Source organism: Phodopus roborovskii, unplaced genomic scaffold (assembly GCF_943737965.1).
Source record: "Phodopus roborovskii unplaced genomic scaffold, PHOROB, whole genome shotgun sequence".
NCBI lineage: Eukaryota > Metazoa > Chordata > Mammalia > Rodentia > Cricetidae > Phodopus > Phodopus roborovskii.
Window position 1 is genome coordinate 11,936,659 of NW_026126585.1, and position 26,541 is coordinate 11,963,199.

General features: G+C 46.3%; 1 protein-coding gene across 2 annotated transcripts in view; it reads right to left on the bottom strand.

Moving 5' to 3' along the window:
- Tmem163 (transmembrane protein 163) overlaps positions 1-26,541 on the bottom strand; it is a 154,069-nt gene that overhangs the window by 50,447 nt on the left and 77,081 nt on the right. For both annotated transcript variants that reach the window (XM_051204071.1, XM_051204070.1), the window contains 2 exons: positions 8,151-8,194; positions 6,857-6,948 (listed from right to left, as the gene is read on the bottom strand). In XM_051204071.1, the coding sequence (XP_051060028.1) occupies positions 6,857-6,948; positions 8,151-8,194 (136 nt within the window). The remainder of the gene's footprint in view (positions 1-6,856; positions 6,949-8,150; positions 8,195-26,541) is intronic.

Consider the following 26,541-nt stretch of genomic DNA (forward strand, 5'->3'; position numbering starts at 1 on the left):
GGGAATAAATTCATTCTCCGCTGTTACAAATAGGCTGCTGTTTATTAAGGTATTTCATCACAGCAGCAGAAACGAAGCTGGGACAGACACTCGAGTACCTGAAGACCCTCTCCTTTACAAACGGACTCGACTCCCTGACTCTTCCTCTCCTCTTAGCACACAGTTGAAAATCTCAATCTCGGTGAAAGTCGCAGTCGACCGTGAGGGTTAACCCTGGTTATTGAGGATCTGGAATCGAATAAGAACCACACCCCTGGGCGGGTCTGTGGGGGCATTTCTACTGGGGACTAACTGAGCGGGAAAGCCCCCTTCCCCCAGAGCAGGAGGCACCTACCATCTGCAGCCCAGGTGGTCAAAGTCCCGGAAAGAACTGCACTGCCTGCCTGGCTTCACCCCCTGCTGATAAGTGCATCTACCCATGCTCTGCTGCATCACCCATGGTCTGCTGCAACCACTGCCCCCCTCCTCAGCTGACATCAGATTCCAGCTTCTTTCGTTTTTTAGGTGTGGACCAAAGACCAGCAACTAAAACTTTTCCTGGCCTTTCTCACCAGACTGGGCCTGCTGAGGTGTGTGGGTGAAATGCATTAGACTCTAGGCCACCAAAATGTATCAGTGTCGTAATACAGGAAGAAAGCTCAGCACATCCCCTTGAATGGATTTGACCAAGAGTGAGCCAAAATATGACTTCTCCACTTCTCTCTTGTTTATAGTTTTCGGTTTCTGGCTGGTCTGTATCCTGTCTCTCATGTGTACATCTGATCTGTCTGTCCCTGTTGCCTGCGGGGGTCCCTGACAAAGGTCTTTGATCGGCATTTACGGAATAACACAGAAGGAATCACACGGGAAAGGAATGAGGTACTTCATAAAAACCTTTAACAGAATTTTGTTGTTGTTACCGAAATATTTATTTATGTATGTCCACGTGTGAGTGTTTTGCTTTTATATGTGTATATGCACTGTGTATACGCCTGGTGTGTGTGTGTGTGTGTGTGTGTGTGTGTGTGTGTGTGTGTGTGTGTGTGTGTGTGCACCGTGTATATGCCTAGTGCCCTTGGAGATCAGAAGAGGGGGTCAGATCCCCTGGAACTGGAATTACAGGCAGTTGTGGTCTGCCACGTGGGTGCTGGGAATCAAATCCGGGTCCTCTGGCAGAGCAGCTGGTGCTCTTAGCCTCTTAACATGCCCCCCCAAGGATTAAGCCACTTATTCTGACTTTAACTGACCCCAAAGTACCTAGTAAATAAACAGTACTTCAAAATGAGCTACCAGTTACAGCCATGTTATTTTCCATATTTATGGCAGACATTTGTTGTACGAGATTGCTTTCAACTTGTTGGTTGGTCTCAGCAAATGAACACACACACACACACACACACACACACACACACAGCACTTTCAGTCAGGGGCATGAAAGAGTACATAATTTAAGATTAAAGCTATGAATTATTTTAGGTAGTAAACGTTGGTTACACCGGAACAAGGTGAGTGAAGTTGGCTAGGATGCTGCTCTCTTTATGACAAGTTAAACAAACAAGCTGAGCACACAGCAGGCTCTCAGGCCAGGTCTTAAGTGACCTCAAGGTGTGTCGTTAACTTGGCTATGAGGTTCAGTTAAAAAGTTCCTGCCTCTTGGAAAGTTGCATAAAAATGGTATCACTACCCCGGGCATCCAGCTTCGTAGTGCAGGCAGCTCCAATGCTCAGACCCTCTAGTATGCAGATGGCCACCAGTGGGCTACCCAGCTCACACCATGAAAGCTACTCTAGTGACTACACCTTGTCATGTATGCCCCTTCCATCACTCCTGCTCCTCTAGAGAACTCTGCCCAACACACCCTCCTTCTACACGGCCACTGTTCGTATACAAAGAGACGGGGCTGCGGAGATGGCTCAGCAGTAAAAGACACAGTGTTCATGTGGTGTTTGGTTCCCAGGACCCACACGGAAATGCTCACAGCAGCCTGTGTCTCCAGTCTAAGGGTACCAACACTCTCTTCTCACTTTTGTATGCATTGCATTCACTCCTGTGCAGCTCCTTGACACAGAATGAATCTATGTTTAAATTAGCCAATACTGTTTGGAGTTGTTTGTTTGTTTTTACTAATTGGCAGGGTTTTAGGATGGTGCAATCACTTTGGAAAGTTTAAAAGAATCTATCAATCCTACTTGCTATAGATCCAGGATGTTGGAAACTAGCATTCTGCTGACCCCACCTCCTAATGATGGGCGGGACACGCATGGCCATGTCATCTGCTACAGTCACTCATCACAGGGCTGCGTAGGGGACTCAGTTTCCCTTTTAAAGCAAGCACCACACACCCTCTCTCCCTCTCTCCAGGAGAACTGGAAGCTGGTTCTCAGAGACACAGGCACCCACCCCATTACACAGCAGAGTGGGTCCTGCTCACAAAATGTAATGCAATGGGAACGTCACTGATGTGGGCTGGGGTGGATACACCACATGGACTATTACTCAGCCTGTAGAGAGAAGGAAACTGTGTCACACTCTACAAGAGGGATAAGCTGGGAGACTGCATGCTAAGTAAAGCCAATGACAAGAACTACATGATGTAGAACACTGTCCTCTAGGGGTCACACGTCCCTTGGATGCTATTCCAGAGGACCTGGGTTTGATTCCCAGCACACACACACACACACACACACACACACACACACACACACACACACACGGTAGATCAAAACCAACCTGAACTCAAGTTCCAGAGGATTTGATGCCTTCATCTGACCTCCAAGAATGCCAAGCACACACATGGTACACAAACACAGCACACATGTGATCCACATGGCACGCACATGGTACACACACGGCATACACAGGAGTGACACGTCACCCTCTTGAACTCTTGGTAGGTTTGACACTATGCAGGAAGGAAGCCTGCACTAGGCAGAGCCATTAATTCTCTGTAGTGGAGGTGGGGAAGGTTCATGGGGCCTTGCCCCTCTTGGGGGATATATAAGTGTTAACTGTTGCTGAGGATGGACACAATTTTTTTTGGTTGTTTATTAGTCACTTTTGCCATTGTTGTTACAAAATCCCAGAAGGAAGGCTTCTTTTGGTTCACAGTTGGGCTGTACTGCCCATCATGGTGGGGAACCCATATTGGCAGGACAGGAAGGCAATTGGTGGCGTGTGTTCGCCCTACAGAAGCAGAGAGCAATAGATCCTGTGCCCAGCTTGCAGTCCAGATTATGGGATGCTACTACCAACATTAGGGTGAGCTGTCCCATATCGGTTAACTCCATCTGTTCTCTCACAGACACGCTCAGAGGCTGTCTCTCCGGTGATCTGACAGCTTTCCAAGTTGACAGCATTATGGGGGATGTCCTTCTGTATATATGTTTCTCTTATTGCTTGATGAATAAAAACACTGTTTGGTCAGTAGAGACAGGAAAATAGGTGGAGTTAGAAGATGAGGAGAATTCTGGGAGAGAAGCAGAGAGAGGCACCTCAAAGAGATGTCATGTAGCCGCCAAAGGAGTAACAGGTCTGGGCATTCTCCAGACCACATGGGAATACATAGATTTATAGAAGTGGATTAATAATTAAGAAAGAGCTAGCTAATCAGAAGCCCTAGCTATTGGCCAACAGTTTTATAATTAATAAATAAGGTGGCCATGCTCCTGTAAGAAACTCCAAATGTTCTCACTGGTTCACTCCTTATCTGGGGCGAATAGACATTTGTTCTTCTCCCCAGGGAAGCTCACACCACACCATATAACGTGATCAGAGTCGTGGAAACAGAAGGTGGTGTGGTGTTACCTGGGCCTGGGGGAGAAGAATGGGAATATTCCGTGGGTACAGACTTTCTCTGTTGTGAGGGGACTTAGTTCTTCCTCTTTTGGCTAAGATCAGTGCAGTTTTGCAGGATAACAAAGCTGGTTCACAATGGCACAAATATGCTTAAGGCCACTGAACTATGCACACTTAAAAGTGGTCAATTTGCAGAATTCTTTAAGAAAAATAAAAGATGAGGTGTGGTGGTACATACTTGCAATCCCAGAGCCCAGGAGGCAGAGACAGGCAGATCTCTGGGGCTCAGGACTCAGCCAGTTGAGTCTACGTGGTGAGCTCCAGGCCAGTGATGCTCCCTGTCTGCAAATAATGACATAGATGATTCCTAGGGAACAATATCCAAAGCTATCAGCTGGCTTTCACACACAGGTAAGCACATGCATGTACACTTGTACATGCATGAACATATGTACAAAAGATCAAGTTTTGAGCTACAGGAGTTTTATAAAATGCTTTTTCCCCCCTTTTAATCCAGCAAAAGGAAACTGTGGAGGTCACACACTAAGGAGAGGCAGGGATCCAGTTTCTACACCGGGCAACTTCAAACCCAAGATTCACTCTGAGGCTATGATTTCAAATCAGAAAAGTAAGAGAACTGGCCACTTAAAAAAGCCAGCTGGGCCTTTCTTGGCTCCCTCTGTATTACTCTCTAGAAACTAACTGGAAGCCAACAGTTTTTCTAACTGTATTCCTCAATGCTTGTTTGTGCTCATTAATATGCAAATATATTCCCAGCCGGCTGTGATCTCATGAATTTTTAACCAGAGATTAAAATGTTAACTAAGGCTGGCGATATGGGGGATTATAAGTATCACTTAATCCTTAGATTGGAAATCTCCAGCAAACAACCACCCAAAGATCCTCAGAGTAGACCTTCAACCATTGCATTGTGGGTAACAGACACAGTTTTTAATGTATCTATTTGGGGATCTTTAAAAACAGTGAAACCAGAGCTGGTAAGATGACGGCACAGTTGGGAAAGTGTTAGCTGCACCCGTAGAAGGACCTGATTTCTACCCCCATAACTCTCCTTAAACAAGCCAAACGTGCTAGCCTTAGCCCATGTCTGTAACCCCACACCAGGGAGACAGAGCTAGGTAAGTCCCTGAGGCTCGCTGGCCAGCCAACTTAACATAACAGGTGAGCTATGAGAGGGCACAGAGGGAGGAAAGGTGGGGGAGGAACTAACATAAATATATCATAATCTCAAAAATAAAGGAAAGTTTTTAAAATTTAAAAAAGGGAGACCCTGTCTCAAAAAAACAAGGCAGATGGCACCTGAAGAATAACACTCAAGGTTGACCTCTGCCCTTTGCACACACACACACACAAATAAAATAAAATAAAATAAAATTGAAAACAGTAAACTCAAAGACACTTCTTGTCAAGCTTGACCTGGAGAAACTCAGATCTCCATGCTCACATGGCGAACACATTGCTGACAGCCATCACTCTAGCCCACAATGTTTTTTAGATTAATAAACTGCAGACATTCTTAGCACTCTCCAGAGCCTGGGGCATATTTTACCCTTACACTTCATCTCCAAATCAACTTAAAATCAGGCAGTGAGGGCAAACTGGGTGGCGCGTCTGAAGAACCAAGGGTTGCATGTTACTCTAAGTGGTGCATAGCTGTTGACACAGGACAGGGCAGCTCTCTAGACTTCGTGGGAGTGTTATTGAAGTCCTCAAACCCCCTCGGAATGAACTGGGTGGGAGCATCAGCGCCTCCCACGTTACAGAATCATCATTTGAAATTTTATAAAATTAAAATTTCTACTGTCCGATTTTCTTAATTTTTTTTTTTTTTTTTATCAAAAGGTTAACTTATTTTCAAAATTGACTTTATCCAAATGTTATCATCTTGGATATCCCAAATCCAAGACTTCACATTTCTATAAAGTAAATATTGCACATGTGCAGAAGTTTGGGTTTTTGTTTGTTTGTTTTGTTTTTGGTATTGTTTTATTTTCTTTTTTCAATCTCTTTTAAGGAATGTATCTTATTATTCTATTTATTTGTTTTGGGTTTTTTTGTTTTTGTTTTTTTTTTTTTTTTTTTTTTTTTTGTTTTTTGTTTTTTGTTTTTTGTTTTTGAGGCAGGGTTTCTCTGTGTAACAACACTGGTTGTCCTGGAACGCACTCTGTAGAACAGGCTGGGCTCGAACTCACAGAGATCTGCCTGCCTCTGCCTCCCAAGCGCTGCAATTAAAGGCTTGTACCGCCACTGCCTGATGCGTGTTATTATTTTTAAATTATGTGTGTCTGTGTCTGTGTTGGGGCATATGTACATGAACGCGTGTCTCTATGAGGCCACAAGAATGTATTGGACCCTCTCAAGCTCGACTGACAGTCGGTTTGTGAGCTGCCTAATGTGGGTCCAGGTCTGATGCAAGAATAGCATGTGCTTTTAACAACTAAGCCATCCCTCCAACTCCCTGATTAGCTCTCCTGGTGTCATGAATGAATCTGTATACTGTCATCTTTCAGGAGTTTTTGCATCTCAACACATTCAACCCCCAATATATCACCGCCTGAGTTCCCTGACCCTGAAGAGATACCCACGCCTTTCCATGGCTGTGTGTGGTTTGATGTTGCCTCACCAGCACCTTCTCTGTGGCACCAGAGGAGCATTTGCTCACTGATGGTCAATCATCCAAAGTCCACAGAGGCCAGGGCAAACCCTGCATGTGCTGATATACAGGCACATACACATATACAAACACATGTATGCACAATCACATACCTACACAAATACATGTGTGTGGATGAGAAGATTGGACCGATGGATGGGTGGTTGCAAGAATAGACAGGCGGACAAGTAGGTGAATGACAGACAAGAAAATATTCACTCCAGATTCCAGATCAGGGAATTAAACAAATTATAAAGGCACATGTGACTATCCCAAGCCTATCTCATGCCTGACAGTGTACTAGCTACTATCAAAGGCAACCTGCACACTCTTCTCAACATCAAAACAAAGACCGAAGGCAAGACTTTCATGTAAGGCTCCTCCAATGTGGAAGAGGAATCCACTTACATATATTCCCTGTGAGCAGAGTGAACGGCAGCCGCGTTGCTGTAACGCCAGAGGACAATGGCCGAGGACAGCACATCCAGGATGGCGTCAAACTAGAGAAGGAGACAGTACATTAGTGGCTCTCCAGAGTCAGCACAACCATGAGCACACAGGGCAACTGCACAGTGACCCAGAGAGTTTGAATGAGCATCCTGAAGCACATACACTTCTGCATGCTTCTTGCAGCCATTTTGAACTCAATGGAGGAGTCCTGGGCATTACACACTGCCCTGGTAACAGGACTGTGGTCCTTGTATGGTTGGCTCTGTTCTCAGAGCCCTGGGATCCTGGCAATCTGGAGATAAGGGACAGGATATAGGAATGAGAGGTACAATTTTCTGAAATGCATAAAACTGCTTTTTCCTACAACAGGCAAGGTGTGTGCATGCTATGTACTTACTTCTGGATGCATGTCTATGCTATGTGAGCTTCTAATTCTCTCTTTGTATGTGTTGTACATGTCTGGTTGTGTTTATAGATTGTATATGTATCTCACTGTGTGCTATATACTGTATATTTATTCCCAGATGTGTCTGTGTTCTGGGTACATGCATGTGTAATTTTCTGGACAGACTGAATCCTTCATAAGACTCTTAATAGAATTTGCAACACCCTCAAAGCAACACCCCCCAAGCCTCAAGTTCTTACAACAAAGGGCAGATGTGGGTCTGGGACCCAGTACACAATGCTTTGTGTCTGTATAACAAAGAGGGAAGGAATTCGATTGAGTCATCACACATCTCAATTTTTGAGAATATACTAGCGCTGGCCCTCTCCTGAAGGGCTATGAAGAAATGTCACTCAATTTTTCAACATACCTGCCTATGTTGACCTATTTCCACCAGGAGGCAGGCTGAAAACTTAGCTCCCCTTAGCAGGGCTACAGACAGACTGACCTCTGGTGTAGGTAACCCCAATCCATCTCAACTCCCAATGTCTTTGCAATATGCACCACCCCAGTGTGCCAAGTCCACATGCAAACAGGAAGGACATAGAGGCAAGCCTTCCCCAAAGAGCATCTCAAACAACCCCTTCACGGAACATGTGCGCCCTGATGTATATGTGGGAACCATCCAGTCTTGATGCCATTTAATTCTATTCCATTGTCACAGAAGCTGTTTTCCCTAAAGTTGTGCTCATCTTGTATCTGCTAGGCACAAGCAGCCACCTATTTCGAGACTGGGTGTGAGCCAGCGGCAAGCTCAGGGAAAGCGTGCAGAACTTTATGACGGTGAGTACATTTCAGGCTACTTACTGCAAACCCAAAGGCAGAGGCGCTGTACCTCATGACGGAGACAGCTAGAAAGAAAGAAAACACCATTCAGATTTGACAGTCTCGCGGGTTATGTGTTTTACTTGTAGGTTCATCAACACATCTGATACACCTTTTAAACATCGGGGGAAAGTTCCAAAAGGGGGAAAAAAATTAAACTCGATGTCTAAAAGTTTAAGAATTCAAATTCTACTTGCAACACCTCCCCTCCCACTGTATTCTGGAGCATCGAAGGGCCAACTTCAGGGAAAACAAACAATTAAGCATCAGTCAGTCACATGGCTTCTGTGTCTTTGGAAAATGGGAGACTGAAAGCTGGGAACTGGGAACTAAATTTTCAGTGAAGCTGAAACCTGAATCCTCCTGTTTCCTCAGTTGCTAAAACTACAGGCCTTCACTATCAGGTCTGACTGGATTTCTACTCTGAATCCATCTGCTCTCGCTGGCCTTGGCACAATGGTCACAGACAGCCCCTTCCCCTCATGTGCCCCAGAAGGCCACCTGCTTGGCAGATGTTAAACTGACTTCAAAATGTCTTCACCTAGCCAGGCAGTGGTGGCGCATACCTTTAATGCCAGCACTGGAGGCAGGAGGAACTCATTGAGTTGGAGGCCAGCCAGGTCTACAGAACAAGTTTCAGGACAGACAGGGCTACAAACAGAGAAACCCTGTCTTGAGAAACAAAGTCTACACTTGAGTCTTTTTATGGAGAACCACAGATTTCAAAATGGGAGATGCCCAAGTTATTACAGTGAGAAATAAAAAGAACCTCACCTGAGAATTGTAATTAAACAAATGCTGACAGCTGGGAAGAGGGCTTAGTAGATTTAAGGCTTGCCTTGCAAGCATGAGAACATGACTTTGACCCTCTGAGCCCAAGTAAAAAAGCCAGGCATGGAAGTGTGAGAGGCAAGGCACCAGCAGACAAGACTAACTCCATTTTAGGCTGGACACTATCGTGGGAAACTGCTGACTGGAACCTGAATCCAGTTCCCAGATTAAAAAAAAAAAAAAACCACAAACAGCTGAAGGTTGCTTAACCTCAGCCCTGGGGAAATAGAGATGGGTAGACCCCTGGGTCTTGCTGTTAAGCCCACTACACTACTTGGTAACCTCTAAACCAGTAAGAGACCATCTCCAAAAAAACCACAATATTGGTGATTATTAAAACCACTTGCTGTCCCCCCCCCCCAGAGGACTAGAATTTATTTCCTAGCGCCCATGTCCTGTCCTGTGGTTCACAATCTCCTGTTATTTCCAGCTCCAGGAATCTGACACCTTCTTCTGGCCTCTGTGGGCCACCTACACGCCTACACATGGAGAGACCTATATACCACCTACAGATAGAGAGAAATACTATAAGAATAATTAAAAAAAAAAAGGTGGCACACCATAAAAAGATATTTTCTGGCCTATACATGTGCATGTGTTTGTGTACATATGTATACACATATATGCAGGTATATTCAAATATAAGCATACACACAAGTGTACACACACACACACACACACACACACACACACACACACACACACACAGGGGACAGCCACTAAAGGAAGGCTTCTCTGACTCCATGGAGTCCAATGCCATGTTTCATTCTCAGAACTTCCTTGGAAAGTGAGTTAAGTCTGCCAGGTGGACAGATAATGGATAGCAAACATGGAACATTAATATCACTCATGCCCAGGGCACTGTGATCCAGTGAGGTCCTAGTGAACTCAGGGTCCTTCAGAGAGATGTGCTATTTACTTAAGAAGCACCTTCGCCTAATTCCTTGATAATATGCAAAGAGCAAAAAAGCCAAAATTGCATGGAGAGTCAAGAGTCCTCTGAAGGGTCCTCACAGAGGCTCTGCACAAGCAGCTTCCCACTGCAGCCAGCTCTCAGATCTTGCTGCTAAACAACTGTAAACAGTCATCAGCCCAAGGCCCACATGGAAGAGCTCAGTAGCCTCCGAGGAATTTTCAAGAGTGTCAAGTAATAAGTTCATTTTCTTTGGGCCATAACTGAATCATAGCACATCCTGAATCCAGGTCAAGAATCATTTCAACAGAAGTGGGTAGATAGGTTTACATGATCCTGTTTCCATGTAAAGAAAATCACACTCAAAGGGCTTTCTTTCCTTCCTTCCTTCCTTCTTTCTTTCTCCTCTTTTCTTGTATGTGTGTATACATATTTATGTGTGTAGGTACGTGAGTGCGTGTGTGGAGGCTGGAGGCAAACCCCAGTATTATTCTTCAAGAGCTGTCCACCTCATTTTTTTTTCTTTGTTTGGTTTTGGCTTTTCAAGACAGGGAGGGTTCTCTGTATAACCCGACTGTCCTAGAACTCACTCTGTAGACCAGCATGGCCTCCCACTCCCGCCTCTTTCTACCTGCTGAGTGCTGGGATCAAAGGCATGCGCCACCACTGCCACCAGGCCTACCTTGTTTTACAAGACAAGGTCTCTCGTTGGTCTAAAACTTGCCAGAGAGTCCAGGTTGGCTGGTCAGCGAGACCCCGGGATCTTCCTGCCTCCGCCTCACCCCAGCACTGAGAGTTCAATAACCCAACTTTGAGTTCTTCCAGTTCTGGGCATCAAGTTTAGCTCCTATTGCTGGTGGAGTCTGCACTTGACCACCTGGAACCATCTCCCCAGCCACCAAAATGAAGGGTTTTCACTGAGGCATTTCCTGCCTTCCTCGTGAAAGGGTGGGTTGTGTTTGGAGAACAGGTCTGTACCAGGGTGACCAATGGAGGCAGAGATGGAATCCCGGGTGTTCCATGCATGCATGCGTAAGCACAGCCCGAAGTCACCACAGGGCCAAGAGATGCTGCCTGTAAGGCGCTAGACTCAGTTGTGAAGGACACGCATGGATCGTGTCAGCCTCAGTCACCCTGCACACTGAAGGCCCGTGAGAGGGCTGTGCGAGCAGCTGTGAAGCGGGCGTTCCCTATGAGGGCCTGCCCTCACGGCGGTAGGGCCATGGAGATGAAGGGAATCAGAACTCTAAGATGCCACTGTTCTGAACTATTCGCCCATGCTGGGGTAGACTCGTCAGCGATGTAACTACCTGTACATCACACATGCTCTCTGAGGTAACCCAACCAAGTCATGGTTCACCACGGCGGACTTGGGTGGAATTGCTTTTTTTATTTTTTGTCTTCTGTTGGTCCCTCAAATGCTACTAGTGGTTAATCTTGGAAAGAAGGGAATATTTAAGGATTCCCCACCCCATCCCACCATTTTTGGTGTTTTCTACGGCCATCATAAGTAATCGTTCAAATTAGATTATATATTTTATTTGGGGGAAAACTGGATTATAGTACATAAAGATAAGCAAAGGTCTAAAATGAATTAGCAGGAGAGTTCAAACACATACCCAGAAATAGAAGGTACTGCTCGAGAGTGCTTCGGTCTGATAGGAAAATACAAGGCTATGTATACCACTATTACATGTAGGTTTCTGGGTCCCATGGTCTACATGAGCAGGTTGCTATGGCTCAGAGTCCCCCGGAGTATGATTGTGGGCCACATGAGCCAGGCAACAGAACACCAGCAGAACATCACTCCTTGCCAGACAGACCTCCAGCCTCCCACAGTTTGTGTGTCCTAAGGCAGACTGTCATTTACATTGAGGGATTCACTTGAGCTATACCCCAGAAGCAGGCACACAATATAAGTCTTAATAAATATTTGTACAGGCCTGGTTAAAAGACCAGATTTCTTCTTCTTCTTCTCCTCCTCCTCCTCTTCCTCCTTCTCCTTCTCTTTCTCTTTTCCTTTTTTTTTTTTTTTTTTTTTAACTAAGTCAAACCAGACCAAAAAGCATGTTGGCTGGAAATAAATTCAAACAAAAAGGCAGCTGGAAAACGAACAGGACCCAGGAGACCCATTGTTAAGGCCAAGCCAAAGGCATACCTGCAGCTGAGTAAGCAGGGGCTTGGAGAGAGGGGTCAGCAAAGCAGGGACAAGGGGCCTTGGAAATGCAGAAGGGAGCTTGCCAGCAAGGCAGCCGAGAGCCAACAGCATGGCCCCCTACACAACACCCAACAAAGACTCCTGTTTCAATTGCCAGTGAGATTTCCAGAGACAATGAGGACCCATCTGTCATCCTCTCCAAAGTCAGGCAATAATTATCTTGAGCCTTAGCACTCTTTAGCAATACCCCAGGCCCCGCAACACCTCCGAGTTGTTAAATTATGTGAGCAGTAGAACTCTGTTAATAAATCAATCCCGGTTTAATTAGACTGTCTCTATCATGCAGACGCCTAGCAAACACCTCCCCCACAGCTGGGGAGCAGCCCACCCTGGAGAGCCACTTCTCCATCACCAACCATCAGGGGCAGGCGCTCTCTGCTCTTGTTCCCTGCGACCAGGGGGTTAACAAGAACAGTAGTCTTCTGTGTTCTAACTCACTCCAACAGAATCTGTAATAGCGTCCACACTCTGCCCCTCTCAAACACGATTATCAGCCACTGCAAAATTAGTGATTGGATCCTTGCGTCAGTGGAGAGGGGAAAACTGCTTAGCACATTCGTAATGCGATCAAAATGTGTTGTATGGAATTCTCAAAGGAAAAAGAAAAAAAAATGAGTCCACGTTGTGTACAGCTGGGGACGTGGCTCAGTTAATAAAATACTGTCAACAACAGCAGGACAACCTACGTTCAATGCCCAGAGTCCACCCATGTAAAGAGGCTGGCTGTGATGGGCGGTATATTCTTGCAATCCCAGCACTGGGGAAAGGAAGACCAGCAAACACTTGGAGTCAGCCAGCCTGGCCTATTTGGCAGCTCCAGGCCAGTGAGAGACCCTGTCTCAAGAAACAATGGGAATGGTACCTGAAAAATGACAACTGAGGTTGACTTCTGATCTCTACACACATGTGCATAATGTATATCCCTACTCACAAACACATGTGAGCACACACGCGTGTGCACACACACACATGCTACACATACATAAACATGCTACACACACAAGAGAATTGGCTTGAAGAGGTTACTGAATGCTACCCTTGAACTTCTGCATCATCGATAACATCTTACAGCATCTTACATCACTCTGCAATGAAAGGCCCAGTCCCATTCAGGTTTCTCAGAAGAGACGGCTATCGAGATGCCTCCTTAGCAGCTGGTGCCCTCTCCTTTGTGCAAGCCATTTGCAGGACACAGCCAGATTGCTCTCCACGGTTCAGTCCATCCCTAGACCCAAATCCTCATAAGGGAACAGAGCCTCATGCTCCGACTTCCTCCCTTACAGGCTGGACCTGCTCACCCCTCTCCAGCCACACAGACCTCCCTGCTGCTTTACCCAAGCCCTGCACTTCTGCCCCACAACACCTATTCCAGAGATCCAGCTAACTGCGTAAGCTCATTTGGGTCTTAGCTTCAAGTTCCCCTGAGAGGCCTGTCCTAGCTCTCCTATCTCATATTGCCCAACTCCATCTCCTCTCCCACTTCCCTTCATTGCTTTATCCAGAGGCTTTTTACACACTATTCAGTCCACTGGTGCATGGATATGAACTACCATCCTCCCCCATAGGTATCCCTTTGCAACGGGTTAATAGTGTCAGTTTGATGAGATGTAGGACCATCCTCTAGGCGTACCTGTAAATACGGTTCATTGAGATGGGAAGGCCCACCCTAACTGTGGGCAGCATCATCCCATGGGCTGGGCTTCTGGACTGAGTGAAAGGGAGAAAGGAAGCTGAGGGCCATTCATCTGTTTCCCAGTTATAGATTCCACGTGACTAGCCGCCTTCTGCTCCTGCTACCATGACTTCCCCATATGACAAGTCCCTCAAACTGCAAGCCCCAGTAAACTCATCCTTCCTAAGTAGCTTTTGTCAGAAGTTTGACTACAGCAATGAAGAGAGTAACCAATACACGGAGTCACTCACAAACACTATGGCTGGAGACTTCCACGGCACAGTATCAGAGCTGGGCTGTTGTTGGGAACGTTTACTATCTAATTCTTCTTGTTAAAGCGTTCCAAATCCTGGGACAGAATTTGCCTCACACAGGGGAGATGTTAATTTCACATGGGATATGAAAGGGCCAAGGAGGAAGAAACCGCATTAATGAGCAATGGGTACACTAGTATCTGTCACCCAAGGAGTGACTGTTTTCCTTGCCCGAACCCCTTCCACAAACTAAAGCTAAAGCTATCAGCACTAGGGCTAGATGGCACAAATGTTGCCTGCCAACATTGGCCTGTTGGTGCCACACTGTGCATTAACCTCTCTGATATAAAGCTGCTATCCTACATCTTGAAGATCTATTCCCTTTTAGTTATTTACGTGCACAACCTACAAGAGTCTTTCCTTCCACGACAAGGGCCTTGAGACTCGAACTCGGGTCATCCCTCTTGGTGGCAGACACCCTTACCCACTGAGCCGCCTTGATGGCCCCGACAGGTACATTATACAGGAGGACTGCATTGTGAAGAAGAGAGATGTACTGGATGGGCTTTAAAGACCTGGCTTGAGAAATGGTGCTGAAAAAGTATTTACTCGTTTGAGCTGAACCCACCCGTCCTCAGAGGATCGTCACCACTGCCGCTCAGGGAATGCAAGTCACACGTGAGGGAACAGAGCTAGTCCTTTCTCCTCCCTTCCACTCTCCCACAGAAAACACACCAAAGTAATAAGAAACGTGGAACGCTAGAGAAAGAATACAATGAGCAGAGGAGCCCACAAAGCCCAATTCACAAAAGTTACCTACCAAACACATTAAAAGCTAGATGACACCAGCAGAGGAAGCAAAAACTGACAGCATGCCTCAGACAAACGCTGAATGGACTGAGGGCGTGGCTCGGTGGTGAGGAAATCCCCCCACCCCCATCAAATCAGGTGTGGTGGTACTTGTCAGTAATCCCAGCACTCAGGAGCCCATAGCAGGAAGACTCCGAGTCTGAGGCCAGCCTGGGCTATATAGAAAGTTCTAGGCTGGCTTGGACCCTATGGTGAGCTCATATCCTAAAAAAAATATAAATAAATGAACAGAGGTCTGGCAAGCCATGAATTCAATCCTTGGAACATATAGTAGGAGGAGACAATCGAATCTCGGAAATGACACACGTATCATTAATGCAAAACATTAACAGCTGGAGCGTTCATGGATAAGGGAGTATTTCAACAAATGAGCATGTATTCATACTGCGTCTTTAAATTCTAGATTTGTAAAGCTAAAATATGAGGCAACTAGGTGAGTGGCTTTGTTTTGCTTTGGTTTTTGGTTTTCAGAGACAGGGTTTCTCTGTGTAGCTTTGTAGACCAGGCTTGCCGGGAACTTACCGAGATCAGTCTGCCTCTGTCTCCCAAGTGCTGGGATTAAAGGCATGCGCCACCATTGACCTGCTAGATGAGTGGTTATTAAAGCGTGTATGTGTGCAAAAATTAGTTCTTCCATGCACATAAAATGTCACAGAAGTTACACAAGAAACGAGGACTGCTGGTTACCTCTAAAGACTGGGTAGGAATGCAACCCTAAAGAGAGGTCCCCTCCCCCATGTGGGAGTCTTCTGCAGTGAGCGTTGCTGCAAATCTGGCTGCTATGGGTTGCTAGCGCTCATTAGAAGTGGGTTTAGTCCATAAAGCCTGTGCAGGTGACACTTTAGGACACCTGGTAGATACATTTTACATTTTTTTTTGTCAATATCCAGAACCTTTTCAGTATTAAAGGTCCCAAAATAACATGTTTCTTCACTTTCAAAAAAAAAAAAAAAAAAAGTTTTTCTCTCTAATTATGAAAAGGGAGGAGGGGGCCGGAAGAGCTAGAGAGAAAGAAGGTGGGGAGAGAGAGGGGTTGGGGAGAAGAAGAAGAGAGATGTTTTTAATAATATCATGGTCCTGGACAGTCACTGGGTAGATACAATATCAGGGAATATTCTGCAGTAGATAAAAGTCTCAGGTTCCCACTTAGAACTGACTTGATCTTTTTCTTTTCTTTTCTAATTTATGGCTGGATGTGGTGGCACATGTCTTTAATCCCAGCACTCGAGAGGCAGAGCCATACCAATCTCTGTGAGTTCGAGACCAGCCAGGCCTACATACAGTTCCAAGACAGTAAAGACAATATGGAGGAACCATATATAAAAACAAAACCAAACAAACAAGCAAAAACCCCGAAAACCTCATTTTATGTGTATGGTATTTTTGCCTGCATGTGTCTTTGAGCATTAGATGTGGAGTGCCCAAAGGGGAATTAAGATGCCTTTGGGACTGGTGTGACAGACAGCAGTGAACCACAGTGTAGGTGACAGGTGTCAAGCCCAGATCCTCTGAAAAACAGCCAGTGCTCTTAACCACTGAGCCATCTCTCCAGCCGCTGTAATCTCTTTTAAAAGACTGCCATCGTATCTGGAGCAGTTGACTACATAACATTCATTATTTCAGCTCAAGAAGATGAAACTGGGCTCAAGATTTATGCCACAATAAGGTAATAACTCTCAACAAATGTGACTGGCTTTTTTTTTTTTTGGAAGAGTGTGTTGTGTGTTAAATGGTGTTTTGGGTGTTTTCATTTTTGGGTGTGTGTGTGTGTGTGTGTGTGTGTGTGTGTGTGTGTGTGTGTGTGTTCCATCTCTATCCTCTTTCAAGAGAGCATTGTCAGTGTTCAGTAACCTTGAGCATGAGCTTTACAGGCAAAGATAGAGAATAAAGGGAAAGAAACCTTGAGCTGTGTTTCCAGGCCAACGGTGCATATGCCTGGTGTGCGTTCTAAAGAGAGGAAATAGGACAGTAAAGAAAAGGGTCTGGCAAGAGGGCTCTGTGGGTAAAGTCTGCTATCCTAGAACCCCAGCACCTGTGTAAAACCTGGCGGCGTGTCCTTAACCTCAGTTGCTGTGGTAGCTGAAGCAGGAGGATCCTGGGAGCTTGCTGTCCAACCACTCTAGCCAAGTCAACAAGCTCCAGACTGAGGGAGAGACTCTGTCTCAAAAAAAGTAAGAGGAAGAGCAATAAGGAAGACACCTGACATCCACCACTGGCTTCTATGAACACACATACACAGATGTGAACACACACATGCACATATGTCTCAGAGAGATGCGGAGGGGAGAAGAGGAAGGAGGAGGGGAGAGAGATGGAAGAGGGAGAGGGGAGGGAAGGGGACAACATTAAAATCCATCAAATGACCAGCACTGTTTTGTTGCCTTATAGCAGGGGCAAACTTGGGAGAGACAACAGGCTTTTGAAGCATGGCCTCATGATTCTCTGGATTTCCTCCGTGTCTGTTATGTCCCCCTTTTCATTTCTGGTTTTGTTTGGATATTCTCTCTGCGTCTTTTGCTTAGTTTGGATAAAGGTTTGTCTACTTTGTCGAATTTCTCCAGGAGCCAACTCTTTGTCTCATTGATTCTTTGCGTTGTTTTCTGTGTTTCTATTTTATTGATTTCAGCCCTCAGTTTGACTATTTCTTGCTGCCTCCTCTTTCTGGGTGAGTTGGCTTCTTTTTGTTCTAGTGTTTGAAGTTGCTCTGTTAACTCACTAGCGTGGGATTTCTCCAGCTTCTTTGTGTAGGCTTTAGTGCTGTGAACTTTCCTCTGGGCACCACTCTCATTGTGTCCCATAAGTTTGGGTTTGCTGTGCGGTCGTTTTCATTAAATTTTAGGAAGTCTTTAATTTCTTTCTTTATTTCTTCCTTGACCCAGTGGTGGTTCAGCTGATCACTGTTCAATTTCCATGTGTTTCTGGAGAGGGAAGGTTACAATTGGCATCTGAAACAGGCCAGATCTCCAGCTAATTTTTAACATTTTTCCTCTATTCCTTCTTTTTAGAGAATGCTACACCCCAACTCTATCTACATATTAAAACGCCCAATTCATTATCACTTTAATTAAAACTGTGCATTCTTCACTTCAAGCTGGAAGAGTTCTTAGAGACAATCTATCTAGTTTCAGTCCAACTTCTTTGTATGTGGGTTGGAGGTGCCTAGCGGGCTGGTACCTTCACGTTTGCATGGAGGTCAGGGTCAACCTTGGATTTGTTCCTCAGGATGCTATCTCCCAGGTTTTCTGAGATGGCCACTGTCATTTGCGTTGGAGCTCACCAAGTCTGCTAGGCTGCCTGGCCAGTGAGCCCCAGGGATCTTTCTGTCCCTGCCACCACAACCCTCGATTACAAGCTGGCAACACCATCCCCAACTTTTTTTATGTGCGTACTGGGGACCAAACTCAAGCTCTCATGCTTGTACAGCAAGTTCTTTATGGACTCAGCCATCTCCTCCGGTCCCAGTCCAAGCTCTTTAAGTAACAGAAACACAGACAAAAGACAGTGAGGTCTTTCGGAAGCCACTTGACTAAGACTCCGTTATTAGCATGCTGAAATCAAAACCCTGAATCCCCACTGTCCCACCAAGCCGGGCCAGCAGAGCTCGGAAGACCCTCTGCTTGTTATAACCCCTAACTGTGCAATGATCTGAAATGAACTTCGCATCATGGCTTTTGAGAGGAAAACTGAACAGCAAAAAGCCAATATTCCACAGATTAGAAAGCTAATAAAGACCACTGCCATGCCAGAGGAAGTTTGATACGACATTTAGCTGCTGCTTATAGGCATCCCTTCTGAAATAAACATGATTAGCCAGAAATGCAACAGTGATAAATCAGTGGTTATGACATGCCCTAGACATTCAAGCCCCAAGCGATGGCTCCAGAGAAGGCCAAGAGACTTTTCACACCACCCAGTCTGCATGAGAGACCATTAAGGAGCTATTTAGAGTATCTGAGGAAACAGACTCAGTCTTCCCTGGACACCCTCACCATTACACCACACGCAGAGGAGCCGTGGAAGCCCGAGGGTAGAGAACATCAGTCGCTTCTCTCCAGAACAGAGTCCCATTGTGTATGTGAGACCCAGCAACCAGAGAAACCCACAGGAAGAGACTGCTTCCACAGTCCAATCTGAAGCATGCATTAATTCTGAAAATCCTAGAAAGCGATGCATCACGTGTATCAGAAAGTAGAAAACATTCCTACATGGGGGCCTATTTCCAGGCAAAGTTCCATACATTGGTGGTTGTCGTAGCGGGAAGGTGAGGTGACAATTGGCATCTGATTGAGACCAGATCTCCTGATAAATGTCCTACAAGGTACAGGGTACTGCCCAACAATAAGGAATTGTCCATTCCAAAATAGCAGTAGTGCTGAGGGTGGGGCACCTTGCTCTGAGCAGATGAAACCAATCTCAGGTACTGGGGGCCTGAAGACCTATGCAGTGCTCAGAGACCTGTACTGGCTTTACTATTGAGTATATGGATGGATGGATGGATGGATGGATGGATGGATGGATGGATAGATGGATGGATGGATAGATGGATGGATGGATGAATAGATGGATGGATGAATTCATGGATGGATGGCTTCATGGATGGATGGATGAATAGATGGATGGATGGATGGATGGATGGATGGATGAATTCATGGATGGATGGCTTCATGGATGGATGGATGAATAGATGGATGGATGAATGGATGGATGGATGGATGGATGGATGAATAGATGGATGGATGAATGGATGGATGGATGGATGGATGAATAGATGGATGGATGAATGGATTGATGGATGAATAGATGGATGGATGAATGGATGGATGGATGGATGGATGAATAGATGGATGGATGAATGGATTGATGGATGAATAGATGGATGGATGAATGGATGGATAGATGGATGGATGAATGGATGGATGAATTCATGGATGGATGACTTCATGGATGGATGGATGGATGGGTAGGTGGGTGGGTGTATGGATCGATGGATGGATGGATAGATAGATGGATGGATGGATAACAGATGAGAAAATGAAAATCAAAATGTAATCCATAGCTGAGCTGGAAAGTGTTCCAGTTGACAGAGTGCTTGCCTAGCATGCACAAAGCCCTGGGTTCAGTCCCCATCACTGTATACACTGGCTGTGGTGGTGCACAATGGCCACTGATGCTTGACTACATAGTGAGCTTGAGTTTGGCCTGGGCTACATGAGCTCCTGACTCCACACCCACCTCAAAATAATAAGGTACACTTGGGAAAGATGTGTCTTGCTGCAGGACTAAATCCAGGAGCAGCACCTCGCCATGGGGACTCTGGGGGTCATCCTCACATAAGTGAGACTAGAACATGGGTTTTTTTTTTTTCCTTCAGTGGGAAAACATGAGGACAGTTACAGGTATAGATCCGAGTCATCCAGAGAACATCTGCTGAGATTTTTCAAGTTCTTGTGTCCTGGAACAAAGAACTGGACCAGGGACACTCTCCCAAATGGGAGTGAGCTAGAGAGGATAGGAACTCTAAAGATGCGAGAGTCTTCGGCTTGTATGCTTCATCTACATCACACCTGCAATCTCCCATACCTGGAGAAGCGGGCCTTCTTTGCACGTATTTCGTCTCTTAGACGTAGCCCTTTGTCTGGGTTTCCAGTCTTCTCTCCCCATGCTACTTTCCTGACACAGAAGGACCTGAAGGACGTCTGTCCAAGAAGCCCGCAACCATGCAAAAGCCACTGGAGAAAGCGGGACCTCACAGGCACAGCAGGCCGAAAGTGTTGAGTGACGGTGCTATGTGATCATAGTAGCAAGAGCTAGCTCCTGAAGAAGGGGATATTGCAGGCTTGGTTAATGGCTCAACTGGTTAAAGTACTGGGTTCAGATCTCCAGAATTCACATAAAAGCGGGACTTGAAAGCATGTGATTTTGAGCAGTGTATCTGTAAGTCCAGCATCTACAGAGAGATGGGAGGCAGAGACAGGAGAATTTCCAGAAAGCTGTGAGTCAACTGGCCTGGGTTTCATAGCAGCAAACATTAGAGGGACTCCTGTCTTAAACAATGTGGAGAGAGAGGTCAGATAGTCATTGTTATCCTCTGACCTCCATATGACGTGGCATGTGTGGGTACACGTGTGCGCACATGCACGCATTCAGGCACGCTTACACACACACACACACACACACACACACACACACACACACACAGATTTAAAAATGAGAAAAAGAAAAGGGATGCTACTAGTCAGTTAGTGAGTAGGCCCAGGGAGCACAACAGCAAGCTAGAGAGGATATGAGGATTTTATAAGATGATAGCGATTTTAAGGAGGACGATGCTAAAAATGAGCCCTAGATTGTGACCTCCCCAGGAAATTCCACAAAGCAGTTATAGTCATCAGGAAAACCTTTACTGTGGTATTTCTCACTAAACCATAAATCAAGAAAGTAGACACACCAGCAGAGCCCACGGTAGCCACCTTTGGGGAAAAGCTGGGCCTGGAATATGAGGGATTCGTCTCACATAGGCCTTATTTTAGCTTGCAAAATAAGCTCCAACATAAAAGAGTCACTAAGGAGTGGCAGTAGGAATCAGAACCTTTTGCAAACGGCCTGGCAGGACTCCTTCCCCACCAACAGAATGCCTGTCTAAGGCCAAGGTTTTCATTTTAGGAGACAAAGGTTTCCCACACAAAAAGGAGCCCGCAAGAGAGAGATAATGGCCTGGCCCCTCCTGGGGCTCCGGGTTGACAAAGCTAAGGGTTTTGAGTCCAGCAGGGGTCACACCTTTCTCAATAGCTAATGCACCTGAAAGTCTTTTCAAATCTAAACAGAAAGGGCAGAGTTGGAGTGCAGCCCTGAGTTTCATTCCCAAGCTCAGTGTAAATGGAGAGCCATGCCATCTACCTGACTGATCCCAACCCTCAGGGAATAGAAGTAGAAGGGTCAGTGAGTGACGGGGGCCAGAGCTGTTCAAGACAGACACCAAGATGGGTCGGTGAGAATGTGGAGTTTATTAGAAAAGCTGTGAACAGACAGACAGATAGACAACACATAGTTACGGCTCTGAGGGAAGTTCAGGCCCCAGCACCAGAGACAGAAACCTTGGCGGAGGACTGAAGAGAGCAATCGGGGTCCACGGAGCAGAAGTGGGGGGGGTACCTTGCAGCTCCTTGAAGATGGAGGAAGTTTCACAGCACAAGCCTGCACCTGGCTTCTCAGTAGGAGCAGGGAAGGGGATGGAGGGGAGCAGGAACTCCCTACCCAATCCGAGGAGCCCTAGCACCTGGAGGTCTGTTAGAGACCGGAGAGCCTACTACTGCAGGCAGTGTGGTCTGAGAAGCCATGTGGGCTCTGAACTTCACAACCAGAAGTCTGATATGCAGGCTTGGGCTATGATATGGGATCCTCTTTCAACCGAAACCAAACCAAAAAGAACTACTTTCTCCAAATCTCCCTCCCGGGAGGAAAGGAACATTTTGCTTACGGCTAGGGGCCTCACTGCCCTGCTGCTATCCAGCTTCTAGAACCAGAACAGGAATGTACAGCATTTGTTCTCCTTGGCCCCTTATAGCTCACTGTCAGTATCAGTGTGTGTGTGTGTGTGTGTGTGTGTTTGTGTTTGTGTGTGTGTGATGTAGCGTACAGCCACTGTGGGAGACATTAATCTGATAATGAACCACAATAGGCATCAGACAACATCTCCCCAACGCACCGTGGCACCGTGAATATGGGAAACGCCAGGCCCAACTCAAGTAGTGCTGACACTCGGCTGTGATGACTCTCTCCCTAGCCTGCCTGTCTTGAGGACCTGACACCCAGCCTGGAGCCATGTAAACCGCCATGGCCTAATTGGATAAGTGACTGGTGCATGGGTGGGTGTGCAGCCATGCATGCGCATGCGCAGGAAACAATTTCTGTCCAGCTCAGCCAAGCGGAGCCTCACCATGTTCTTAGGGAGGGTGACCGTGCACTGACAACTGACTTGTACGTTCGGTCCTCGAATCCTCTACCACCGACATGCAAACCTGACACGCCAACCTCCACCAGGGCCGGTGCTTCTTTGCATGTTTGTGAGACAGGGTCTCTTGTAGTCCAGACAGGCCTTGAACTGGCTATGAGGCAGAGGACAGCCTTGAACTTCTGGTCCTTCTGCTTCTCTTTACTGGGTACTGGGATCACAGACCTGAGCTTGCTGGAGGGTCAAATGCTAACTGAAAATCCAACGGAATAGCAGTCATCTCAGAAATGATTCGTTTACAGCATGAGTTTTTCTTGCTTAACAACTTGGTCCTTGCATAAATGGAATGGTTCCAGCTTTTACACAGCCTGAAAGAGCCCATCTCATGCCAAACTGAGAGATCTAAACTCACAAAAACAAGAGGACAAAGAACAAATACAAATTACTTCACCGAAGACCGATGATCTAAGCTTAACACTTGTCCATGTCTGGTACTTAAATGGTTCTCGGCTGAGGGGATGGCTCCATCAGTGAAGTGCTTACCTCTGAGGGGTGAGGGCTGAGTTTGCTCTGCAGAAACTTACTTCAAAACAGCAGATGTGTGAGCATCATAATCCAGGGAGGTCTCTGGGGCTGCCCTAGGCCAGCCTAGCCTACTTAGAAAGTTCCAGGCCAATGACCTCACACGGACAAAGCAGAAGTATTTTATGCCTGCCCAGTTACACAGCAAGCAAGGAGGGTTTGTTTTTGCTTTGTTTTGCTTTGTTTTTTTATTGAGAAGATGCATTTTTGTGGCACACTGAATGCGCGTTGTCTGTCACCTTAATGACGAAGGTGAAGAAAGTTTGAATTCATTTCAGGTTGAGAATTAATTAGGTCATCTCAGCCCCATGAGTCACAGCTATCAGTTTTAGAGACATAATACCACATGCCAGGATTTAATGAGTAAGGTTACAAAACTGTTGAAGAACAAAAACTTAACTGCCAAGCCCTACGAAGCTGGTTGATGGAAGAGTCTCTTAGCAAGAGAAGCCTGAAACAAAATCCTTGTAAGGTGTTTGCCACCAAAGTATGCAGTTCTGTATGTATGACAAAAATAATCCATCCATTCATTTACTGTGCAGGGAATATTTGTAAGACGACAAGACCAAGGGTGTAGCTCAGTTGGTAGAGTGCTTGGGTAAAATGCAGAAAGCAGAGTTCTCATCCCAGCATCTCCTAAACCAGATGTGGTGGGAGGTGGAGGCTGGATGGAGGACTGGAAGTTCAAGGTCATACACTGATGGGTACCAAGGTTAACCTCCCTTATCTGAAGTCTTGTCTAAATTGGGGGATGGGGGAGGGGAGCAAAAGAGAGGCGAGAAAAGGAAGAAATTATTAACCAATGCTTAATTATACCCAAGACTAACGTATCTGTAGGTCAAAAATGGGGCAAGGTGAGGGTGCACTTCTGGTTCCGACCAGCCTTGGCCAACAATTCTCTCCAGAAGGTGGCCAAAGAGGGTGTGGGGTGCTGTCCAGTTATTCAGTTGCAAGATCCTGAAATGAAGATGGAAACAGCAACCGTCGCCAGTGCTGGGTGCCGTAAGAGCAGTGCCAGGCAGGGAGGCTGTGACTAGCTGGACTCCATCACATCCAGCAGCTCCTCGGCCACTTCAAGTTGGCCCTGGCCTTCCCTGTCTTCTTCTTTCTCTGCATTTAAAAATTTTAAACTGAGCTGCTGTCTGCAAAAGTAGCTATTTGGAACAAGTGCATGGACACAACTCACACGGCTCTTCTCCGGAAAGCCAATTACTATTTCCTTAATTACCACCGAGAAGTCAAGCACTGCAAAGAAGAGTTTTCACACCTTTTCCCTAAGTGCCTCCTGGCAAAGACTTCCCATGTCCACCGCCTCTGCAGAGCCTGTCTGAAATTCCCCACCTCACTGTGGTGAGAGGATTGTCAGCACTCATGTCACCTCCGAGCTAGGTCTGCCACTTGCTGTCTCCACCCACCATGCCTGCAATCTCTGCCCCAGCCCTGCTACCCCCCCCCCAACCCCAACAACCCTGTTGAGGCATCTTTCATACTGTGTGCAGGGGAGGGTGGTCTTCTTTTCAATATTTGTGTGTGTGTGTGTGATGTGATGTGTTTGTGTGTGTGCATGTGTGTATGTGTGCATGTGTGTGTGTGCATGCATGTGTGTGTGGTGGTTGTGTGTGTGCGCATGTGTGTATGTGTGCATGCGTGTGTGTGTGTGTACATGCAGGTGTGTGTGGTGTGTTTGTGTATGTGCATGTGTGTGTGTGGTGTATTTGTGTGTGTGCATTTGTGTATGTGTATGTGTGCATGTATGGGTGTGTGTGTGCATGCATGTGTGTATGTGGGGTGTGTGTGTGTGTGTGTGTGTTGACATGGAGCACATGTGGAGGTCAGAGGACAACCTCAGGTGCCAGCCTTTGCCTTCCACCTTGTTAGAGACAAGATCTCTTGTTGACACTAACTCCAGGCTGGCTGGCCTCCAAGCTTCTGGGGACTCTCCTGTCCCTGCCTCTCATCTCGATGTAGGAGTCCTGGGATTACAGGTATGTGTCATCACCCCTGACTTCAAATGGGCTATGGGGATCCGAACAGATCCTCAGGCTTGCATGGCAAACACTGCCCACTGAGCCACACGCCCATCCTGGGGATGGGGGTTATGAAGTTGATGAAGTGACAGCTTTGGGAGCCAGATGAGCTCCTTCTGAGAGGACCATATTGTTCCTTGAGTTCTTCCACCCCATCTGCATGTGAACACACATGTACGTAACATGTACACTATTCCATATTAACCAGTGAACACTAAAGAACAGAACTTCACATGAAACAGTAGAACCCCAAATCAACTACCCTGTTTCCAGTTTCTCTCCTGCCTTTGGGCCACTCCTCCATTTAAATGCTCAAACAGCCCAAATGCAGCTGCCTAGAATAGAACACTGTTCTTCCTACTGGTATCATGAAGTTGAGGGGAGTCTGGCACAGGCCTGGGTAGACATTCCGAGGCGTGCAGCAATCAGAACCATTCAAGGGACGAGAAGAAAAAGGAGACGTTTCGTGAAGAGAAAGGCAAGGGTAGAAGGGACCGAGAACAGGAGACATCAGGGAGGTGGCTGCAAAGTACAGTTGTCTCAGAAAGGGAGGAGAGATGAGCCTGCACTAGGGGAAGACAGGAAGGAAGCAGGTACATGCCCATCTGCAGCCTGCGGCCAGAGGCAGCTGAAACCAGCCCACAGAAAAGTGTAAACTCACTTAAAACATTATGAGATACTGTCTCGATTTTTAGTTTTGCTTCTGTAACTCCACTGGAGTGTGAATTCGGGCTGAAGGAGGGCAAAGGTGGGTGGGGGGGGAGGGGAAGTTTTACCAATGCAAGTGAAAAGACCCATCCAACCTGATCAGAAACCCCTGCCCTGGCTGCTGTTTGGATCCTGATTTGCATGCAGCCTATTAGCAATGCTAAACTCTGCCCCTAAGAGAAAGAAGAAAACCTTAGTCTTCATCTATGACCTTGGGTCTCAACCTTCCTATTGCTGCGACGCTTTAATTCAGTTCCTCATGTTGTGGTGGCCCCTAAACATGAAATTATTTCATTGCTACCACATAACTATAGTTTTCCTACTGTTATGAATCATAATGTAAATATCTG